Below are 22039 nucleotides of genomic sequence, written 5' to 3'. Positions count from 1 at the left end.
ACACGTATAGGGATTGAGTGAATGCAGAAATGTCAGAAGATCAGTAAAGTTTGAAAATAAAAATACAATCCTTTCAAAAGTTTAGAATCTTTAAGTTTTGGTAGCATCATCGCCGGATAAGAGGACTACAAGTCTTGAGTCCCAGCTCCCAGTAGAACAACAGTAACGAGGAAATACGGAGAGAATTCAGCATGAGGAAGAGAGGTTTTGCGATAACACCATGAATTCAACATGATTTTCAATTGTATTGTATCTCTTATCCATCGATGGCCGGCAACACTTTCAAATTTTATAACTATTGAACAGATTGTAAGATTTCTTTTTTCAAACTTTACTCATGTGTTCTACTAATATTGCTGCATTCTTCTTCAGTCCATGGCTTGCATTACACTCTAAGGCCATTGCTTCGAAACTGTTACTCGCAATACAATTACAATAATAGTGATAAAATAATAAATAATTCACAACTGAGAAAAAGAGGAAAAAAATGATGACAATGATAAATTAGGATGAAGAAGAGCAAAAAGAAGAAATAGAAAAAGAAGAAGAAGAAAGAATCTTTTGGGCCCAAGGAAGCCAATAAATACTTCATTACTAATGAATAAAACTATTTCACTTATCTCTCTTTATAGCAATCTTGTACAGTGTCGTGCTGGCCAAAGAAATCAGACCCTATATAGGTTCTAGACACTCTCCGCTACCGCATACTTACGAGGTTTAACTCTCAGCTGACGCAGTCTTGCGGGACCGACTCGGTAACTCTGCCAGTCCCTCAGGTAATTGGTATCCCGCGGCAACATGTTTTCGCCGTTGTAGTATCTGTCACCGTAAAGTCCGGGAATGAATCGCTGCTCCACGTAGTCCCAGAATGCCTCGGGAGTGGACTGCGACAGGGAACTGAAAGAAGCTGGATCATCCTGCAGTAGGTGGGTGGAAGCCAAGTTTGGTTGCTTAGTGGGCGGGTGTCAAATAAGAAATCATGTGTATACAGCAGAAACATTAGCATTTCGACCCTAACTTTGCATTGATATCATATTCTAAACCCTTCCTCTACCAACGCAATCTCGTTTAATACGTCCCTTTCAATCAACGATCAATTAATTGCTTATTATTTTCTACAGGGCAACATTTTTCCCCCATGAGTTCGACTAATTTGTTGAAACGTAAAGTAATGATCGACTTAAAACATCGAAGCAAGGTCAAAACAACTGGCTATGTCGCAGGCATGTACATATTTCATTCACCACAGCCATCTTTAACCCTTTGCCTGCCCATTTCAATTATTCCCTGCTCATAGGATTGTGTGTCCGTGCTCAACAAGAGCTACTACTCTCAGGTAGCTATGCTGCAAGAAGAAAATACAGACATTGGTCGCCACTATATATGCTGATTTATTGATTCAAAGAACTCTACCCCGTCGACGAGATAATCCACGTGTTCGGACACAAAGATATTTCGGATGGACTCTGACATGAAGAAGGCGGCTGGGTCTCGGTTGGTATAGCACAACGTCAGGACGACTCCGAGAAAGAAGGCGTAGAGGAGAACGTCGCGGAGTATGCTCAGCATCTGTATGTCTCGAAGTCGCTGCTTACGGGCCTCCTGTAAGAACTGTTTCGACGGCGGAGTCGCCGGCCGGGCTGTGTAGGCTGGGGCTAGAGAGAAGGGTCAAAAAGTGAATGGAAGCATTTTATTTGACTGACGGTACTGAATGCAATACAGTGCCACATTATAAGAGCAATTATCTTTATATTCTTTATTCACCACCCAAACTTGCTTTCAATGTTTTCGTTTGTTTATGGGTTCACATCCCTGGCAAAAAAAAAGAGTGATGTATTCCTTCACAATGGTGCACGTTCTCATTGAAACAATGTGTGTGTAAAGCAAAAAAGCACTATCAAAGTCATTGACACGCGACCAAAATCGTGATGTCCATGCAATATAGCAGTTACTTTAGTACTCATATTTTGTGTTCAAACCGCTTGATTACGCCACGAATATATCCTTGCATTTAGAGCGAATATTATGCAGAAAATTATGTTGTTATAATCCGCGTTATGTTTCATGACAGCTTTTGAAATACATAACGCCTTATTTTTGTTCAGATAATATAGAATAACCAAGTCAATTTCTCTCTCTCTCTCTCTCTCTCTCTCTGCGTATAATACCTTATCAATTTTTTATCGTGTTACTAATTATTCATCATAGCTCCATTCTTCATCCGTGCCTTCTTGTTCATGTATTCGTCATTCTGACATTCACAGTGGCTGCAACGCAGCCACCCCAGCATAGCAATAACTCCACAGATAAGATAACATGTATCTGAAGCAGTGGAAAAATGACATTGAGCGTAAGAATGGCCATTGCCTGACCATTGTCAACCATGAATCGACGTCGACCTCGTTGATGACGCACCTTTACCGGCAGTCAGTGACTCCTCGTGCAGGTACTCCTCGTCGGTTTGCAGTCCGTTGGCCGATTTGTCCTTGAGGTCGTCCACCTCCACGTCGTTCATTTTAGACGGCTTCTTGAAAATGATTGAGACTATGAACACAATGACGATTACCTAGGGACAGCCAATGACAAGAAAACAACGTTAATTACTTCTGTGTGAAAGGAAAATGTTTGATGAAAGTTTAATGCCCATTCATAAATACATAGAGCAAAAGTCATAAAAAGAATGAATAACAGAAGTTTAAGTAAAAACAGATCGAATTTGCTATTGAATTTGCATTTAGATATCTTATACAAATTGGTATATTCAGTTTCAGTTTCAGTAAGCTTTATTTCTCCACTTGTACATAACAGAAGATAAGTATCACAATATCGAACATATTATTCACAAGTCATGAAAATATAAACAAAATGTCGCATTACAAATATATAATCATGTGAAATTATACATAAATATCATTTCAGATCTTTAAGTGTATAGGTGGAGGAGACCGTTATCGATAAGCAAAACACTTGACTTGGACAACGGCCTCTGAACATAATATGCTTTGTAACAATTTTATTTAACTAAAGGAAGGAACGGAACAATTATACACACGTAGAACAAATGATGTAAACTTTAAAGTATTTTAAATGTCATTTGACCAAAAACGACAACACAAGGTGGAATGTATAAAGACGAAAGAAGGACAAAACAAAACAAAAACAAAACACAACAAAGCCCGAGAATAAGGTACCCGAACAGGAAGAGTAGAGGAAAGAGAGAAGAGAAGAAAAGCGATGAGATACAGTGTTCAGGAGTTTGGAACAATAAAACAAAAGCGTAATTTCTAATTCGAGTGGTACATTGCGAGAAGAACATTTCTATAAGATGATTTAAACATTGTAAAGAAGAACTGCGTTTAAGGTCATAATTCAATGAGTTTCATATATCAGGACCATGATGTCTTATGGAAGTTTGAGCTACAATGAGTTTAGGGTTTTCCAAATGATAATCTGTTGCATGGCAGGTAGGATATGAATAAATACTATAATTTGAAATATACATATCTTTAAACAAATCAGGGAGCTGCTTGTTAGTATATTTATACATAAATGTTGCTGTTTGCCATGTATGTATATCAGAAATTCTAAGAGTCTTTAAATCATAAAACAAAGATTCAGTGTGTGCTAAGTAGTGTGAACCGGTAATAAGTCTTACAGCACGTTTTTGTAATAACAATATCGACTTTATTTTGTTAACACCGCAATTCCCCAACACAATTTTACAGTAAGTGATATGGGGTAATATGAGTGCATTATAAAGAATTCGAAGGGTATGTTTGGTAAGATATTCTCTTACTTACCAGAGGATACCGATATTTTTTGATATTGTTGAATAAACTCGGTGTGTATGATCGGACCATGTTAGGTGCGAATCAATAGATACCCCCAAGAATTTTACACAAGACTTTTGATCCCATTGCTTGCCATCAATATATATACATGATATCATCCATTGGTGTATGGCTATTTCTAAAGAAAACATATCTTTTTTTCAATATTCGATGATAATTCATTGCACTTAAACCACGTTGAAACCTTTAATAATTCTGAATTGACAACTGTAGTGAGTGTATGTAGGTTTTTATGAGAAAAGAGGATGCTCGTGTCATCTGCGAATAAAATAAAGTTAAATAACGAAGATGAATGCACTAAATCATTTATATATATCAAGACAACAAAGGTCCTAAAATTGATCCTTGTGGAACACCACACAGAACGTTTTGTTTATTACACTCAGTCGATTGATAAAACACATACTGATTTCTGTTATGTAAATAATCTTTAAACCAGTTTAGTGCTTGGCCGCGGATACCGTATTTTATACAATAAGATATTATGATCTATGGTATCGAATGCCTTGCTCAGATCCATGAAAATCCCGATAACATGTTCTTTTCTCATAAACGATTCAATTATTTGATCATGTAATTGAATAATTGCATAATCAGGAGAATTTTTTTTTAAACCAAATTGATTAGGAACTAATAATGCATTATCATTCAGAAACCCATGAAGTCTTTTATGTACAATCTTTTCTAGAACTTTTGATAAGGCAGGAAGCAACGAAATTGGACGATAACTCTTCATTTGAGACGAGTCATCTTTCTTGTAAATCGGTATAACCTTGCCTATCTTTAATGAGTTTGGGAATTGACCAGAAGAAAGCGATAAATTAAAAATATGAGATAATACGTCGGCTATGTGGTGTATTATCTGCTTAACAAGGTTAACACTAAACCCATCAAAGCCTTTAGAATGGCTAGTCTTAAATTCCTTGACTGTTTTAATAATTTCATAACGATTTGTAGGTGTAAGAAAGAAAGAATTTTCGGGAGATGACGGTAAGTATTGAGTAAAATGAGCATTTCCCGAATCTATGGTAGAGGCAAAACGAAAACCCATCTCAACAAAATACCCATTAGATTCTTTTGCGATTTTGAGTGGATCGTTTACCAGCTCATCATCAACATATAAATTACATTTGTCGTTAGGAGATTTTTTCCCCAGTAAAACATTTACTGTATTCCAAAGCGCATTTATATCAATTTTATGTGATTCAGTTTTCCGTGAGTAATAAGGTTTTCTATTTCTATAAAAACGATATTTTGAATATTGAGATTCCGATTTACTCTTCAATGCTAATTTACATAATTTATTACGGGTTTTTATAGATTGTATTATACCTTTGGTTACCCAAGGTTTTCTATTTTTTCTATTTGTTTTTGTGCATATTGATAATATGCACTTGATATATCACCGCTTACAAAATAAATATACTTCCATTTCATTTCACACAAATTGTATTCCTTCAGTTGTATCATACACTGCAAATGCCAAAAACACTGCAAGGAACAAAGGGAACTCAGAATTGACACAACATTATACGAAATGACGTATCATAGGAACTATAAAGAATCATACTAGCAATTTCATCCTTTCAAAACAGAATTCATCGACTTTTTTAATAGAAGAAAAACAATGCAGAAAGAAATTAGACAGGTGAAGATAAAGGACATGCCGGTTTATATTAGCCTCAGTGTATCATTCAAAACGAGTCAAAAAGACAATGTGAAACTTATGCTTTTCCTTTATCACCAAATTGCTATTACATCGACATTAAATTTCTGTTGATGAATCTTTAAAGCTCAATTCATCATGAGAAAATGAATATTTTGTTAGTACATGTATGAAATAAACGAATGAATACATACATGATTGTATAGACATCCCATGGACATCGCATATTGCTACTTTCAACTTCTGCAAATAACAACAACAAACAAACAAACAAACAGTGATAAAGGATTGATGGTACACTGGGAGAAAAATCATTGTTCTCGCATCGTATAAAAACTCGCCTTCATCGGCTGAATGAGAAGGGCGGAGCTAAAGAAGGAGGTAACCATGGAGACCAGCCACTCCTGAGACCGTTCCTTTCCCCACTCCAGACTGTAGAGCACGATGAAGAAGCAGGAGACAAAATTCGCCAGGAAAGCGATCACGTAGGCGACGTACACCATCCAATGCGGCATTGGATACTTCTTCTTCGCCGCCAGTTCGGCGCCCGTCGGTGATGAGGACTGCCCCTCTTCTGATGTCGGTGACGACTGCGATGATGCGCCCTTCTCTTGTTCCTGTCAAGTAATTTTGTTGACACACACAAAAAAAGTAGACAACACAAGAAACATAGAAGTTGCTGTGTTGTACACGTGTCCATGTTAAGAAAAAAAATAATGTCATTACATCTACTAAATATAGACTAGAATCGCTGAGCCAGAAAGTGTGATTCTCATTCTTTCTCTCACAGCAAACTTATGAGGTATAATCTTCGTTTTCCTTTTTTGTTGTTAATTTATTATGCGAGGAAAACATCACTTCTGACTCATCGTGTTCCTTTACGAGTAATCTCGTAATTCTAGAGGAATTGTTCTTCCTCCTCACATTCCATGTTCACTGCTTTCTCTTTCTCCAATCAATAATGACAAAAGTGGACAAAATTATCTGAAACGAAATATCAACAAAACAAACACACTCATGCGTGATTTTGACAAAGTTCGTCTTCATGTCACTTGATGATATCAATTGAATGAAATGTAATCCATCCCCCGTGGAAAGCGATCTTTTAACCTTGTTTGCTTGTTCTTTCTTATGTTTTGTTTTGTTTTTGTTTTTGTTTGTTTGTTGCTTTGTATGGAATGCTCTGTAGATATACCAACCTTTTCCGGAAGAGGAGAACCGTGTTGTTTTTCCTCGTAGTTGTACTGGTCTAGTTTCTTATGCGCGTTCGACGTGCATCTTGCCTTAATTCCCTTGAATTTTCGCCTGCACCAGTCGTACAGAGGGTCTGGTTTCCCTGCCTCCAGCGGTCTAGACTTGCGGAAGATTTGGACTATAATCATGTTGACGGGCATCACAACCAGGGAGCTTATGATTCCAATATAGATCTGAGTTTGAATGGAGTATGCATACCAAGACAGAAAGAGGAGAGAAAGTAATTCTGATTCAGATGGGTGCATCACAAGCCCTTCGTATGAGAAAAGCGGGGAAAAATCATTATTCACAGTGCCGGCAGGAATCCCTTTAAGTACTTATTTAGATCAAATATGTATTATCATAATGATTATGGTTACATGAGGACAATGATGTAACATTTGTCATAATTAGTCAACAAAGGCAATGTCAGCCTATAGTAGTAGAGCAGATAAGCCGAAGAATTGTGCAAAATTTGACTAAAGCATGAAACTTTCACCATTGTTAGTACATGCTATAAGATTAATCTTAAGATCGGGAGGTAAGTCTGAATTGACCTCTGATGACCTCTAGAGGTCAATTACCTCAAAGTCTAAGAAAATTGATATATTGCGTCATTGGTTAATGATAAACACAGTAATGATGTACTAAAACTTATTTTTTGTCACAGTGAAATTGTCTTTATGTTCCACAGAGCCCTGACAGGTTTCTACCTTTGACCTCTGATGACCTCGAGAGGTCAATGACCTCAAAATGTCAGAAAATTGATATTTTGCGTCATTGGTTAATGATAAACACAGTAATGATGTACTAAAACTTAATTTTTGTCACAGTGAAATTGTCTTTATGTTCCACAGAGCCCTGACAGGTTTCTACCTTTGACCTCTGATGACCTCAAAATGTCAGAAAATTGATATTTTAATGCGTCACTCGTAACTGAAACACGATAATTATGTATTAAAAACCAATTTTTGTAAGAGGAATTGCCTCAATGTTCCACTGAGCCTTTCGAGTCAGATTTCTACCTTTGACCTCTGATGACCTCAGATGACCTATGATGAGGTCAATGACCTCAAAATGTCAGAACATTGATATTTTGAGCAATTGGTTGATGATAAACATGATTAAGATGTCATATTCATTTGTATTACAATTGAATTGTTTTCCTATTCCACAGAGCAAGAGAAATTACTCACGTGTCTCTGCCTTTGACCTCTGAGGAAGGTGACAGGTCAATAACCTCAAAATATCAGAATATTGATATTTTATGTATAGTCAATGGTCAACTTATACCCGATGTACAATCATGCATTATGCTATTAGCCTTTACCCTATAATAGAAGAATTTGTCATTCCATGGAACATTGGTCATTAGCCTGTGAATTATATCCAACTTTGACCTCTAAGGACAGTGAGAGGTCACTGAGTTATAGAATATCAGAATATGTGTAGGCTTACCTGTATTGATGTTTGGCTTCATTGGTTTAATCGTAAATGCTTAATCATGTACAAATCACGCATTTACGTTTTGATCAAAGTATGTATGCATATTCCACAGAGCAATCGTTTATAGTAACAGGTCTCTGGAATGTGAGAGGTCAATTACTTCAGAAATAAAGCTTAAGTTTCCTGAGTGATGGCAGTGACCTCAAATAGAAATGTTATGTTTGGGTTAGTTACGCAGACTAGCAAATATAGGCAAATATGGCCATTATCTCGACACTCGAGGAAAACAAGGCCCACGAGACTGATATACAGAGCGTTTAATCTATTCAGTGCAGGTCTCATAGATCTTTTCCCCCATGTGTCGGACTCATTTTGGGACTGGTTTGCCTACAAGTGTCCAGCTCATGGGCAATATTTGCATAGTTTCCAGCTGGTGGGCCTATATTGGCCAGTGTAAAGCTGGTGGGTTGTTACAGTATGACTGTATGACAGTATGACTCATGGTCCTGGAGTATACAGTCCGCAGCTGCGACATCATGGACCATCTTGAAAACTTCGACATACTGTGAGACCCAACATGTATTCCACATGAAGCGATCCTGTGTATTACAACTAGCTATTGCCATCCGAGACCTACCCAGGGAATAGATAAGCATTCATGGCAAACCATGGAGAAAGCGGATTGTGCAAAATATTTTGGAGTCTATTCCAATAGGAAGCTCAGCTGGAATCACATCGCCACAGCAGCTTAAAAAGGCTATACTTCAACCAAAGACTCTCTCCAGACGAATATATAAAGTTCAGGTGTTGTGCTACTCCATGCCGCTCAGGACTGTCCTGGAATATGCATGTATCATCTGGGATCCATTCACCCAGGGAAACATCATGAAGTTTGGAATGATCCAGAGAAGACATGCACTCTTTAGCTGCAATGATCATCACATGCAAAACAAGCAGTGTTACAGCCACACTTAAAACAAAACAAAACAAAACAAAACAAACGAAAACTACAATGACAATCCCTGTCAGAAAGTACAGGACAGGCAAATTCAGCGATGATGTTCTGCATGAAGAACTCCACAACATCCACTCTGCAGGAAGTTGTGGCTCCATTGCCGCATTCTTCAAAAAGGGCCAATGACCAAAAATGTCAGGCATCAATTTTGCAAGAACACAAAGTAGGCCTACTCCCAAAAAAGGAGAGAGATACTCAATATTTAGCTCTGCTATTAAATATACAGATGTCTCTCTTTTTGTTTTTGCTTTTGTTTGTTGTTTTTTGCTTCATATACCTTCTTTAGGCTCCATGGCAGAATATTACAAGATTACACAGTATAATGAAGAAGAAGAAGAAGAAATAGAAGAAGAAGAAGAAGTAGAAAAAGAAAGAGAATAGGAAACGAGATCTGCTGTCAATGATGCAGAGCCAATATCAATCAGTTCCATGGTAGATCTTAGTCGGCACTGCAAAGGTTCGGATGTCTCTGTTGGCAAAGGATATTCTAAAGCTCCAAGTAAGTCCATGGGGTGGTTTACATTGTCTGGGCTTAGAGGGTTGGGTTGGGTATATGAGGATATGATGCTTTGTTATAACAATTAGGTTTGAGATATCTGTTTTTTATGCTTGTTTTGACCATCCAGCATGGATCTCCAACGAAAAAGAATGATAATGTGTTAGACCCAGCCACCACCGTGTTTTTCAATAGATTTTGATATTACAGTGTAGTTGAGAAAAAAGTAACCTCTCATTGTCCTAGATGGAAGTCAAAATTGAACTGTGTGTGGAATACTCTGCATACAATTTTGGACACACACACACACACACACACACTCACACAATTATTATTTCATAAGCAGATGGCCATTACAAACCAATGAGACCAGACATCAATATTCTTACATTTTGATGTATATCTTTCAATATCCTCCAGAGGTCAGAGGATCGTCGCTAATGTTCATGTGAAATGAATACACGCCTTTTGAATCCATTTAATTCTGAGATGTGGACTATGTTTTGTTTTGTTGTTGTTTGTTTGTTTGTTTGTTTGTTTGTTTGTTTTTTTGCTTTTTAGACAGAAAACTGCCCAAGTTTTTCACTTTAAGTGTGCATCGGATTGTTGAAATTTAATTCTGAAATGCAAAATCTCCCTTCTGTGAGAGGGGATATCTCCTTTCAATAGACTCCTTCCCCCTGCTTGGTTCCTTCCACAGATATAACATACTTTGGGGATGTTTACCATTGATGATGCCAAACTATTCTGATACTTTGAGGTCATTGACCTCTCGAGATCATCAGAGGTCAAAGGCAGAAACTCGTCTGTGTGCCTTGGAATATGAAGACAATGTAATTGTACACAGATATGCTTGTTTTGTACATCTTTACCATGTTTGACCTCTCACCAATGATGTCATAGTTCAATATTCTGATATTCTGAGGTCATTGACCTCTCAAGGTCATCAAAGGTCAAAGGTAGAAACCTGTCTGCTCTTAAGAATATGAAGACAATTTCATTGTAAGACAAGATATGCTTGTTTTGTACATCTTAACAATGGTTACCATTAACCAATGACATCACAGATCAATATGATATTTTGAGGTCATTGACCTCTAATGGTCATCAGAGGTAAAAGGTTAAAACCTGTCAATGCTCTGTGGAATCAGAAAATGGTTTCCCTGAAGTATAGATGCATGTTTAGTGAATCATATCCACATATATCATTCACAATTGTCTAAGAACATCGATATTCTGATATTTAAAGTTCATTGACCTCTGGAGGTCATCAGAGGTCAAAGGTAAAAACCTGTCAGTGCTCTGTTGAATCTGGAAATGATTTCTCTGTAGTATGAATGCATGTTTAGTGCAGCATAACAACATATATCATTCACAAATGTCTAAAAACATCGATATTCTGATATCTAAAGTACAATGACCTCTGGAGGTCATCAGAGGTCAAATCAGACTTACCTCCCGATCTCAAAATAAATCTTATGGTATGTACTAACACTGGTGAAAGTTTCATGCTTTAGTCAAATTTTGCACAATTCACGTGATTTTGAGGGCTTAACTGCTCTACTATAGGGTCATGACAAGCATTTAAATGATCCTTTCTCAGAATGTCAATCTCTCAAATCCTTCATCATCAAGCCCGCCCTCACCTGTTGCGGGTCAATGTTTATCCCAGCGATCCTGATGATGGTCCGAGATCCTCGCTCGTCGCCAGAACCCCTCCAGAACAGGGCGTTCGCAATCATCGACGTGTAGAGCAAAGTGAGGCAGCAGCAGAGCCGCTGGCATCGATTGAATTGGCTACGCGTGGGTCGGCTGAAGATCGAGAACCAGAGGTGCTGGTCCGACAAGTTCTTGCGGCCGCTGGTGTAGACTAACTGGCCTACCTGTATGGAGGTTATGACATGTAACGATAGTCATGATGTTCCTTTTTCAAGGAGAAAAAACAAACAAACAAACAAACAAAAATGTCCCTTTGTATATGGCGACTGGTATGCTTCTGCTATATCGCATTATTCTTTAAATAGGTTTACAATATTCATCGTGCCAATGTGAGACGACAATCTCACTTGATTGGCAAATATCATTATCTAGTAATGATACGTCTTTTTCGACGACATTTGAGTTATCTTCAAAATACGGAAATAAGCGAAAATTTTGCATTTCCGCTTGATTCTAACCCCACTGCCCAAATCTTTCCCGGCAGAAGTATTGTACGGTATTGCCTGTATATAGATATACCATGTTCGATCAAGTAGATACATTTAGTCATTAATTCGAAGGTATGGAGAAAATTGTGTATTATTCAGCAATAAAAAGTGTAATTTTACAACTTTAAAGTGACCTTTGACCTTGTTCTTCGCCCCCACGACTCAAATCTTTCAAAGACAATCATTGCCAGGCAGTACCTGTATATAGCCTCAATGTACTTAGCATCATGATGATACCTGGAGCAAGTTCCGAGATATGGAGGGGAAAAGCTCAATTTTAACTTTTCTGTTCTTTTTTTCTAAACCAAGCATGTTTCCAAAATAGATATTATTTTGGGTCGAAAACTCACGAACGGCAAAAAACGACCACGGAAATCTTCGTGCCGATGTGCAATTCTTTTCATTGCTCTGTGATAAAATTTTGCGGTCATGCGCAATTGAATGCAAGGCAACAATTAGTTAAAGGGGATGGCTAGTAACTGATCAGTGGGAATCAGTGGTAATGTTGGGGGATGATTTTTCCAATCCTTGTGGGATTCATTTAAGAGTACATTATGTATCTATTGTTGTGTGAAAATTACTTGCTTCAGTATGGTCTCATGTTCAAGTATTATACAGTTTAATGTACCGTCACTGTACAGGCAAGCTAACCTGGAAGCATTGAGACCATTCTGAAGCAAATGATTTTCACACAACAATAGATATATAATGTACTCATAAGTGAATCCCACAAGGATTGGAACAATCATCCCCCAGCATTCCCACTGATTCCCACTGATCAGTTACTACCCATCCCCTTTAAGCAACGGTATGTGAGACCGTACATTGTACTGTAATTGAAAAGAATATGATCTTAAATATCTACAAATCCATGATAAACTCGCCGCCTAGGCGATTGTGTCCCTTTTTTATTTTAAAGGGCACCAATATTATCGGAGTTGCAAGACGAGCCTCAGATCATGCTGATCACGTATTATTTCAAGACACTCAGGATACTATAGCTGTGGCAGTCTTACCTTGATCATATCTTTCTTGCTGGCCACAAAGAGTGTGCGATCAACCGCTCCGTCTCCTTGTTCTACTGCCAACCATTGCTCGCAGAGGAAGAAGAATCTGATTGGAGATGATACCATTAAGGTTTGGAAGGAGAATGGTTGAAGTCTCTTTCTCTCCCCCCCCCCCCCTCTTATTCTCGTGCACTTTGCTGCTATTGCTACTGTTACTTGCTACTATCAGCACTACTGCTACTGCTACTGCTATATTACTACTACTACTACTACTACCCACCTTTACTACAACTACTGCTACTACTACTTGTTCTTCTTCTTCTTCTTTTTCTTCCACACTTTCTTTTTGTGATTTAAAACTTTTTGTCTTGACATTTCGTATTAATCGGCCTTTCAAGTTCATTTCAAAAGCCAGTGATAATGATCACTTATGATCACCTGGTCTCATTAAGTCACGTCACAGTGATATGCCTGGTAATCCTGCCAAACTCTCATCCTCTATTTGTGTTCCCATAATTCACCTCTTCTCTTTTTCGAGTGCGTAGCTTTTGACAGGTCATAGAAAGGGAAAATAATTTCCACAATCCCGTTATGATCACGAAGTCAATTGTTGTCGTTGTTGTTATTCTTTTTTTAACATAGGGTTATTAAAATCTCTGTGGGTTCGTGAAGGCACGTCTTTGATTGTTTGGGACTTTGTTACTCACTCCTTGCCGGTCTGCAGATCCATGATGGAGATCCTAGAGAGAAACCAGCCAGCCTGCCCACCGCCTCCCGAGTTGTCGTGCCAGATGCGGACGTAGGTGAGAAGTCCAAGTGGGCGTGGCACGGTCATCAGAAAGCTGTTGATGCTGCCTACTTGAAAGATCTGCGAAATATAACAGGGAAATTTGGACGTAAAAGTCTGCTCGCTCATTGTTGCTTACAAATCATAATGATATTCTGCAGCTCATCACGCTTCGCTTACATACGTGATGAGTAAGTCAAAAGTACAGAGGCCACGGATCACTGAGAATGAAAAATGATGAGATTTGACAGTTCAAGTAAGGATGTGAAAATCTAATAAATTGTGTAAATCCCATTCTTAGCAGTAATGTGCATTATAAATCAAGACAGTATAGGGCCTACCAATGTATCTTGTGCTACTGACGCTTGACATAGGAGCTTTCCAAAGCTGAGTGTTGTACTTCCACGATAAAAGCTTCCATACGTCGCTAGCTGTTGCTTATGCATGCATTGCATACATTTGACGACGCAAACTACTAAACTATATAAAGATATCCCTCCCCTGTTGCCTTGACATACATTTACTACATTCCCTTATATGGACTTTCTTTTACCTCCGTCACGAGTGTAGTAGGTTCGATAAATTCTTTCAACACTCTCCCCCCCCCCCCCCCCAAAAAAAAAGAGAAGAAGATGTTGTTTGCGAAGACTGTAATCGCTCTCTATGTATTTGGATTTTTTCCGAAGGATAATTATTTATGTATTTAGGAACCTTCATGAGATGTATCGACAGCTTGTGTTATATTGCAAAGAATCGACGATGTCCCGTGTCTAATGGTCTGTGGTTGCCCAGCTGTAGTTGACGGACGTGACCCTATACGCTCACCGGTCTTTTGCTGTCATCGAGGACCCTGGAGCCGCTGTCGGCCTCCTCCCCAGTGACGATGATGCCCACTTTGGACTTGGTACCCGCTCCAGGCCGCACCCCCGTCTCCACGGTGATCTGATAGGCGTAGGTATGGGCCGGGTGGTTGTCGCTCATAGGTGTCACGCCCCACTGAAAGACAGAGTACCACGAGGGCGCCAAAATGTTCGGAAAATATTTCTCTTCAGAGTACCATTCGACGCCACGGTCAAATTGGCTTTAATCACAGAATATTGGAGTAAAATCAAGCAAAAAGGCATAACGGAGGTTTCGCCAACTATAGACGTGAAAATTTGTGACGTTTAGATGTTTACACAATAGCATCCACATAAGGAAATCATATGATACTATGATGCTGTCAACCAGACTATTTAAAAGCAAGATTAAGAAGGCTTCTCACCGCGTGGCATAACCTAGGCCGTTCCAATACAGTATACTCTCGTTATAACGAATCATCGGGACCGGCGTCTTCTTTCGTTATATTGAAATTTCGTTACAGCCGAACAGTGAAGTACGACGTAACGATACATATAGATGATAAATTTGGAAACTAAATTTTTCTTTGTTGAAACGAGAATTTCGTTATGATCGTGTTCGTTAAGACCGGAGTGCAGTGTGTGGTTCTAGATGACCCCCGAGAATATAAACATGTGAAAAAAAAGCTTTTCCGATGACTTTACAAAACATACTTAGCACTGCACATTCGGCTGAATCATGGTATGTAAATGACATTTACAAGTCTCTTATAAACAAGTAAGCAATTAGGACTTCGTATATCGTGTAATCATCAAGAGAGGGAAAGAGAAAGATAGAAAAAAGAAATAAAGAAAGAAGAGATAGAGAATGGCAGAAAGAAAGAGAAATGGGATGGAGGAGGAGAGAGGGGGAGAGAGAAAAAGTGCATAAGTGTTTTGTGTGTGTGCATGTCTCAGTGAAAGTAAAGCCCACCGCACATTACAACTATCTCTTAATTTTGCATTTTCGTCATTGTTCGGGTGATCACGCCGCTCTCTTGTAGTTTAACGTCACGGACATTCATTTTTTTTTCTTATATGCTTTCATTTCCTCAAGTCATATTTTGTCATTCTGTACTACTGCAAATTTCATATTAAGGCCACGTCAAACTAGAGCGAATGCCCAACGAATTCAAAACTTTGAAGATACTTTAGCATTAATTGTTAGTACTAGAATAGTTCGTAACAAATTTTGACGTTCTGTGTATTTATCAGCTATCGTATATAGATTCGCAGAGACACGTACGCTCGAGATTTTGGTATCTTTTCAAACTCGTTCGGCAAGCGTTGGGCATTGTTCGCTGTATTATGACGGGCAAATCAGCTTGTGGGTAACTACGCCCTACAAACAATACTTCTATGTGGATTCCTCATATTTCACATGGATTAATTCTTTAGTTGTTGCATTCAATAATTACCTCATTAATTTTCTTGGTATGTCTAAGGTTCATTTGTTAAAACGTGGAATATGGAACAATATAAAAAAAAAACCACTTTGCCACAATTCACCGGTCATATGACCTAGTGACCACAAGTGTGGCCAGAAGTGCGTTTTTAGTCTTGCAACTGGGTCGCAATGCCAGTTGTGAAGATATGACACGTCGAATTTTCACGAACGGTCAAAGACTTTCAGTCAATCACACTACAATAATTATGCAGACCTACTGTCCTATCGTAATATTGTTCAGCTGTTTAGTCTAATCATATACTGCTGTGCGGCGTTGAGTCGCGCGACTGGTCTTGCGACCGGTTGGATTGAGTAGTGTGCGGTGGTCTTAAAAACAAGAGATATACATTAACCTTTACGATGTCTTGCTTGTCCTTCCTCCGGGCGTAGATGAGCAAGAGAAGGTACACGCCAGCGAAGCCCATGACTGTGCCAAACACGAGCGCGTTGTCCTTTAAGGGCTTGCTGAACACTGTGCTGAAGTCTATCGTGTTCACCGGTACGTAGAAGGTGGATGCGAATGAAGTGAGGTGATTACACAGACATTCGGTCTGGAAGCGAGTAGTCTGTACTCCACCCTAGTGGGCAAAAAATTCATTGCAAATGTAAGAAGAAAGTTAGCACCTGATATCACGTACCGTCTCTTTTTTCAATGACTCGGTGGACATGTTTCACTCTGAAATCTCATGACATTAATCGTATAAACTGAAGTGGCATAAAGGTATTTATTCATTGAACCTAATATCATTGGCAAGTATATTGCGTGATAGTAGACCTCCTCTACCGATGCCATTATTCTGCTACTGTGAATTAACAGTGCATACTACTGCTGCTAACATACTACTACGACTATACTACAAGAAGGTCACAACAGCTATCAATACACTAATTGGCATGACTGACAATAAAAACGATCAGTAAAGTACCTCGCATCCCTTGCCGCTCCATGTTTCCGCTTCCTCGTCGAAGTACCGACATGACGAGAAGTAAATGCTCAACCAATAGGCCAGTGGTGTCACAGTGTTGTTTTCATTCTTAGGGAGTGGTATCGTTTCGTTGTAGGAGGACCGATTGCAACCATTCACTGTTGAGTTTAACTCATCAAATCGTGCATCCGTCCCTAATAAGTACATGACACGTAACGCCTTAGCAATCAAACGTTCAATTTGGACAAGGCGTCACTTTACAGTATACAACTGTCGCTTCCATTTTGTCACACATGCTCTCTCCCTCCGTGTCTTCCCATCCTTCTTCATCTACCTCCAAAACGTATCTACTCTCTCATCCTCTCTCTTATATCTCGAAGCAAATGAGTGCATACAAATAAAATCATAATGTTTCAGTCATATTTCCGTCACTTTCTAGAGGTGGCATTCATCTTCTCAGCATGTTGTTTCAAGATCTCTGCATAATTACGTGATAGATACAGCCAAGCATCAAAGTGAATTACAATTCACTAACAACATATCACTTTGGTTCTCACTAAGCACAATATCCCAGCGCAACCGTATATGCGTGACAGGAATGTGACAAGTAAAGTGCAGAAGTTTCTATACTCTTTGGTGTTAAGGGAGTGGTTTTGAGTCTTACCTGCAGGCATTATGCCAATGACGTACGTTCCTTTCCCGCAGAGTTCACTTTTAGTCATGCTGAACGTGTAACGGCTCTCCTCTCTCATTGTCTCGTTTTCCCAAGATTCATCCGGCGAGACTTCTCGCGGGAGTTTCTTCACTGCGTAATACCTGTCAAGCCGAGGCGGTCTGAGCAACCTGATGAACACCCAAAACCGTTGCCCTTCTTTTTCTGGCAATACGACGGCTCGAATGTCGATGGAGTCTTCGTCGACATGCACTCTATGACACGACATTGGATACTTTTGCGTCAGATTTGCCTCCGTCAAGTTCACCTCTGTAACTTGATCGGGTTGCGTCTTCATAACGATTCGAATAGGACTTGTTGTATTGCTCACGTCTATCTTATTCGCTGATTTGCTCTGGAAACTCAAACTAACCACTGGTGAGGATATATCTCCGCCATTATTCGCATAGCTGAACGGGTTACCGGACATTGTAACGGCCTGAAAACGAAATTAATCACCAACATGTTTACACACATGCAGTTTTCCATAGATTGTAAAAGGTTAAGTAATCATTTTTCATGACAAAAGAGATACAGTGTAGTGTGGAATCATACAATTTATGCTGTATTTTCGTATATATCATAGACCCATGATGATTGTACCGTATAAAGATTGCAGCACGTAAGAAAGGGACTATCAGTGTGTTCATCAGAAATAATTTACACTAAATGTGTTGGCAAATGATTGTCATCTCAGCCTCAAGAGCGATGTTCCGTCAAGTTAGCCTTAATAATAATAATAATAATAATAATAATAATAATAATAATAATAATAATACATTACATTTCGTATATATCATAGACCCATGATGATTGTACATGATAATAATAACAATAATAGTAATAGTAATAATAATAATAACAATACATTACCTTAGAACAGGGCTGTCTGTTTCTTTTTTTTTTAGAATTGTTACTTCTGTCTACCCATACATGGTTACATTTTCGTACTTCATTATCATTGGTTTTAAAGGGAAAACATATTTCAAGCTCTACTTTTAGCTTCCCTCCATTGTCAACATTATGCAGTATACAGCATGTACACGTGTACTTACTTCTTCCTCATTTCACTGTGTTTATATTATGTTTCGATGTATTGAGAATAATATGCATTTCTATATTGTTTACCTTTTTCGAGCTATGTTTTGTACATTGACACTCTCATTTGAATATGAAATAGAAATGAAATAAAAAAAGGAAAACCTTCGACGGTAACTCCGCTTAATATAGACGAGATGATGGTTGGTATTAAAGTCCCTTAGCCTCCAACTCCGGGATTGTCAATCCCACTCCAAGGTGTATCTTCTGCTGATGTGAATATGTTTTCGCATCACTACTTCATGAATTCATTAAGATATAGATCTTTTTTAAATTGATCATTTTCTCCTTCTCAGCACCAACCGACTTCGGCCCCTTATTTTTATTACCATGATCGTGTGGGTGATCTATCACTTGGTCCACTGCCACTTCGTCTAACAGCCATTTAGCCTCCACCCACATAGTCCTGATTCGTCCACAACCAATTCGTCTAATGACCATTTGGTCCAATTGCCACTAAGCCTCATTAAAAGTGGGTCTACTTTAAGATGGGCTATACCTACTTTGTCTAATATTCCCATTTTGTCTAATAAACCCACAGTTTATTAGATAAATGGGAAAAAATTCAAGGAGACAAAACTCAATTAGAACATCTGGTCATTAGACGAAACGATAAGTAGCCAAAATGGGCATTAGACCAAGTGAGGAGTAGACCAAACGGGCATTAGACGAAATTGATAGTAGACCAAGTGAGTTTAGCCGTAGTGGTGTTAGATGAACTGGGAAGTAGACCATCTGGTAGTAGACCAAGTGGCAATAAACCATCGTGTGCACAGCTCACCACAAGTTGCATACAATTCCACATCTCCGTACCGTGGAATTGTATGAATATCATATAATTGTATGAATATGACATAATCTTGAATGAATATCATATAATCTGAGGATTCTGATGTTCTTCTCGGACACCTGTCTTTCCTATAATGAGTTTGAAGCATCGTGGTGCTTATTTTAGCTGACTTGATAGCTGATGACACCATAAAGGGCGGAGGTTAGTGGAGTGACAAAAGTCTAAAAATAAGATGTTGGCAATTTCGTGATACACATTTTTCATCGCAAAATTCAAGAAATGTCAATACGATTTGCAGACGTATTCAAATAAGCTTTAGAAACATGAAATTGGATGTCATGGGATCTCTGTTGACGATGACTTGTGCTTGTTCTTTGTGTGTTTACTCTCTTAGCAACCAAGAACATTCTTGTTCTTTATTTTCCTACTGTTTGATTTATGGTTGATCCTTTCCTAACATGTTTGGGGAGAGAAAAAAAAGAATCAGCACTTTATTGCTAATCAGACACTTTTCCATGAAGAAAATGATTTACCAGATCCCGCTGTAATTTTAAACATGAATTTTGTATGGTGCTTTTTCAGGACATTGATTTTTTTCCACTGCAAATCAACTCGTTGATACCTTTAATTGCACGCTGTCCTGCGTGACGCCATCGCCGAATAATTCTTCAGCGCTGGGCATTTTGATCTCAGACCCGTTTGCTGAGATGTTCTTGTTGCCTATTTCTGCTTGTGATTCGACCAGGAGATTTGCTTCGATGGTTTCTGTCTTGGAGACCACTGGCTCCTGGCCAGGCACCATGTTATGAAGGACCAGATCAACCATGGAATTCAGCACGTCCTGAAGCATGTTACTTATCATCATTTGCTACGGTAAACACGAGCAGATAAAAAAGGACAAAACACATGAATGAAAATGAAATATAATTCCATAGGACACACACAAAAAAAAGAACGAGGTACTCGCCTTGAACAAAATACAATAAGACAAGCAAGAGTGAACAATCGGAAACAACATACAGCAAACATCCCAACGGAATTACTATGTTTATATTCTTGTTGTTGGTATTATAAGTCAATGTTTGCATTGTATGCGGAACGGGTAGGCCGGGTGGGGCTTGCAATTACAACACCTACAATTTTTCCGAGTTTCTGTCCTTATTCCCATCAAGCGCGGGGGGGGGGGGGGGGGGGGGGGGGGGGAGAGAAGGGAAGTTACCTTTGACCTTGATGTCCCCGTGCCCCCTAGCCCCCCCCCCCCCCCCGAAAAGCGTATACCTTTCGGACCTTGCCCATGTTACAAGTCAGCCATTTGCTGTTCATTTCATTAAATACAATGAGAGAACAAAAGTGGAAATGAAATCAACTCAACTTATCTCAATTCTTCATCTATTCCTAGGGGGTAAGGAGAACTTAACCGAGCCATATGATAACACATCAGCGATTTGAGTGGCCATTGCCCTTACTTCGTACGCCTTGTCGGTCATGTTGGAAGTTGTTGCCTCCGTAACTGCCTCTTCCTCTTCCTCTTCCTCTGTCGCCGAAGGCTCTGAGAAATCCCCGAGCTTTGCAACGATGTTGCCGACAACAGCGACCATTGCTAAAGGAGAGAAGGATTTTCGTCTTAGATCTGTTATTGTGATTGACTTGCGTTTTTGCAACGGCCTGTCTCTCCACATCAAGAGAAAGGAGACCTTGAATGGAAACATGACGTTCGTCATCATGTTTTGTTACTGGAGTTTGTAATCATATTGCTCAATAATAATTATTATTGGCCAGTTGGTATCCTGTCTGGTGATTACTTGAGTGATGATATGTAGCTTCCACCTTCATAGTTTTGTTACTGTTATGCAGGAAATTAATACAAAATTAGAATCTTGAATTCAACCGTCTTCGCAGGTAAAAACATAGCTTCGTACTAATCACGAAGAAATCGCGGTAAATGCGTGTTCAAAAATCCAGCTTTTATCATTAGTATAATTTTTTCCAATGATTTCTTCGGCTATGATTTCATGCGGGATCTTTTGACCCAAGGCTAAAACTGCCGAGTTACCGTCTGTCGTCCTTTTCTTGTCTTCTGTGCTCTCTCGTGGTAGATTCTGGTAGGTGGCAGTCATCTCGTTTATTGAACCCGCAACTTTTGCCTGCCGGGATTGACACGGGCAAAACACATTGACATCTTTGTATGCATGATCGATTAACTATAATTTATCAAGCTGGGGTAATCAGTATTTGCTGTATCTCAAACAGATTCAATATTTGAAAACAGACACGGCGCGATTTGATATTGAGAGATGAAGTGAACAGACCTCATCAAGGACCTTAGAGTTAAATATTGTCGCTTTCACAAACATGCGCATAACAGCGATTTGTGCTAGCTTTAAAAGAGAGTTACGCCGAAAATGTATCGTTAACGTTAAACGCATTTCCGCGATTGTCTCGACCATACAAATACTGGGGCAGATAAGAATCAAGCTCAT

The 22039-nt window shown here is 39.0% G+C and overlaps 1 protein-coding gene across 1 annotated transcript in view; it reads right to left on the bottom strand.

The window, feature by feature from the left end:
• The window catches only part of LOC139714903 (polycystin-1-like protein 2), a 35604-nt gene extending 13928 nt beyond the window's left edge, over window positions 1-21676 (bottom strand). The window contains exons 1-15 of the mRNA XM_071626550.1: window positions 21613-21676; window positions 21026-21159; window positions 20182-20427; window positions 17624-18110; window positions 16960-17153; window positions 16387-16611; window positions 14534-14704; window positions 13629-13789; window positions 12931-13027; window positions 11354-11590; window positions 6717-6944; window positions 5859-6134; window positions 2416-2566; window positions 1414-1655; window positions 713-917 (exon numbers count right to left, since the gene is read on the bottom strand). Coding sequence (XP_071482651.1) covers window positions 713-917; window positions 1414-1655; window positions 2416-2566; window positions 5859-6134; window positions 6717-6944; window positions 11354-11590; window positions 12931-13027; window positions 13629-13789; window positions 14534-14704; window positions 16387-16611; window positions 16960-17153; window positions 17624-18110; window positions 20182-20427; window positions 21026-21159; window positions 21613-21676 — 3118 coding nt within the window. The remainder of the gene's footprint in view (window positions 1-712; window positions 918-1413; window positions 1656-2415; window positions 2567-5858; window positions 6135-6716; window positions 6945-11353; window positions 11591-12930; window positions 13028-13628; window positions 13790-14533; window positions 14705-16386; window positions 16612-16959; window positions 17154-17623; window positions 18111-20181; window positions 20428-21025; window positions 21160-21612) is intronic.
• Between the last annotated feature and the right edge of the window lie 363 nt (window positions 21677-22039).

This window comes from Diadema antillarum, unplaced genomic scaffold (genome assembly GCF_040938485.1).
Source record: "Diadema antillarum isolate AM-2024a unplaced genomic scaffold, OU_Dant_1.0 seq00002518_RagTag, whole genome shotgun sequence".
Taxonomy (NCBI): Eukaryota; Metazoa; Echinodermata; class Echinoidea; order Diadematoida; family Diadematidae; genus Diadema; species Diadema antillarum.
The sequence above is the reverse complement of the archived record's forward strand: the minus strand, read 5'-3'. Positions and strand labels throughout refer to the sequence as shown.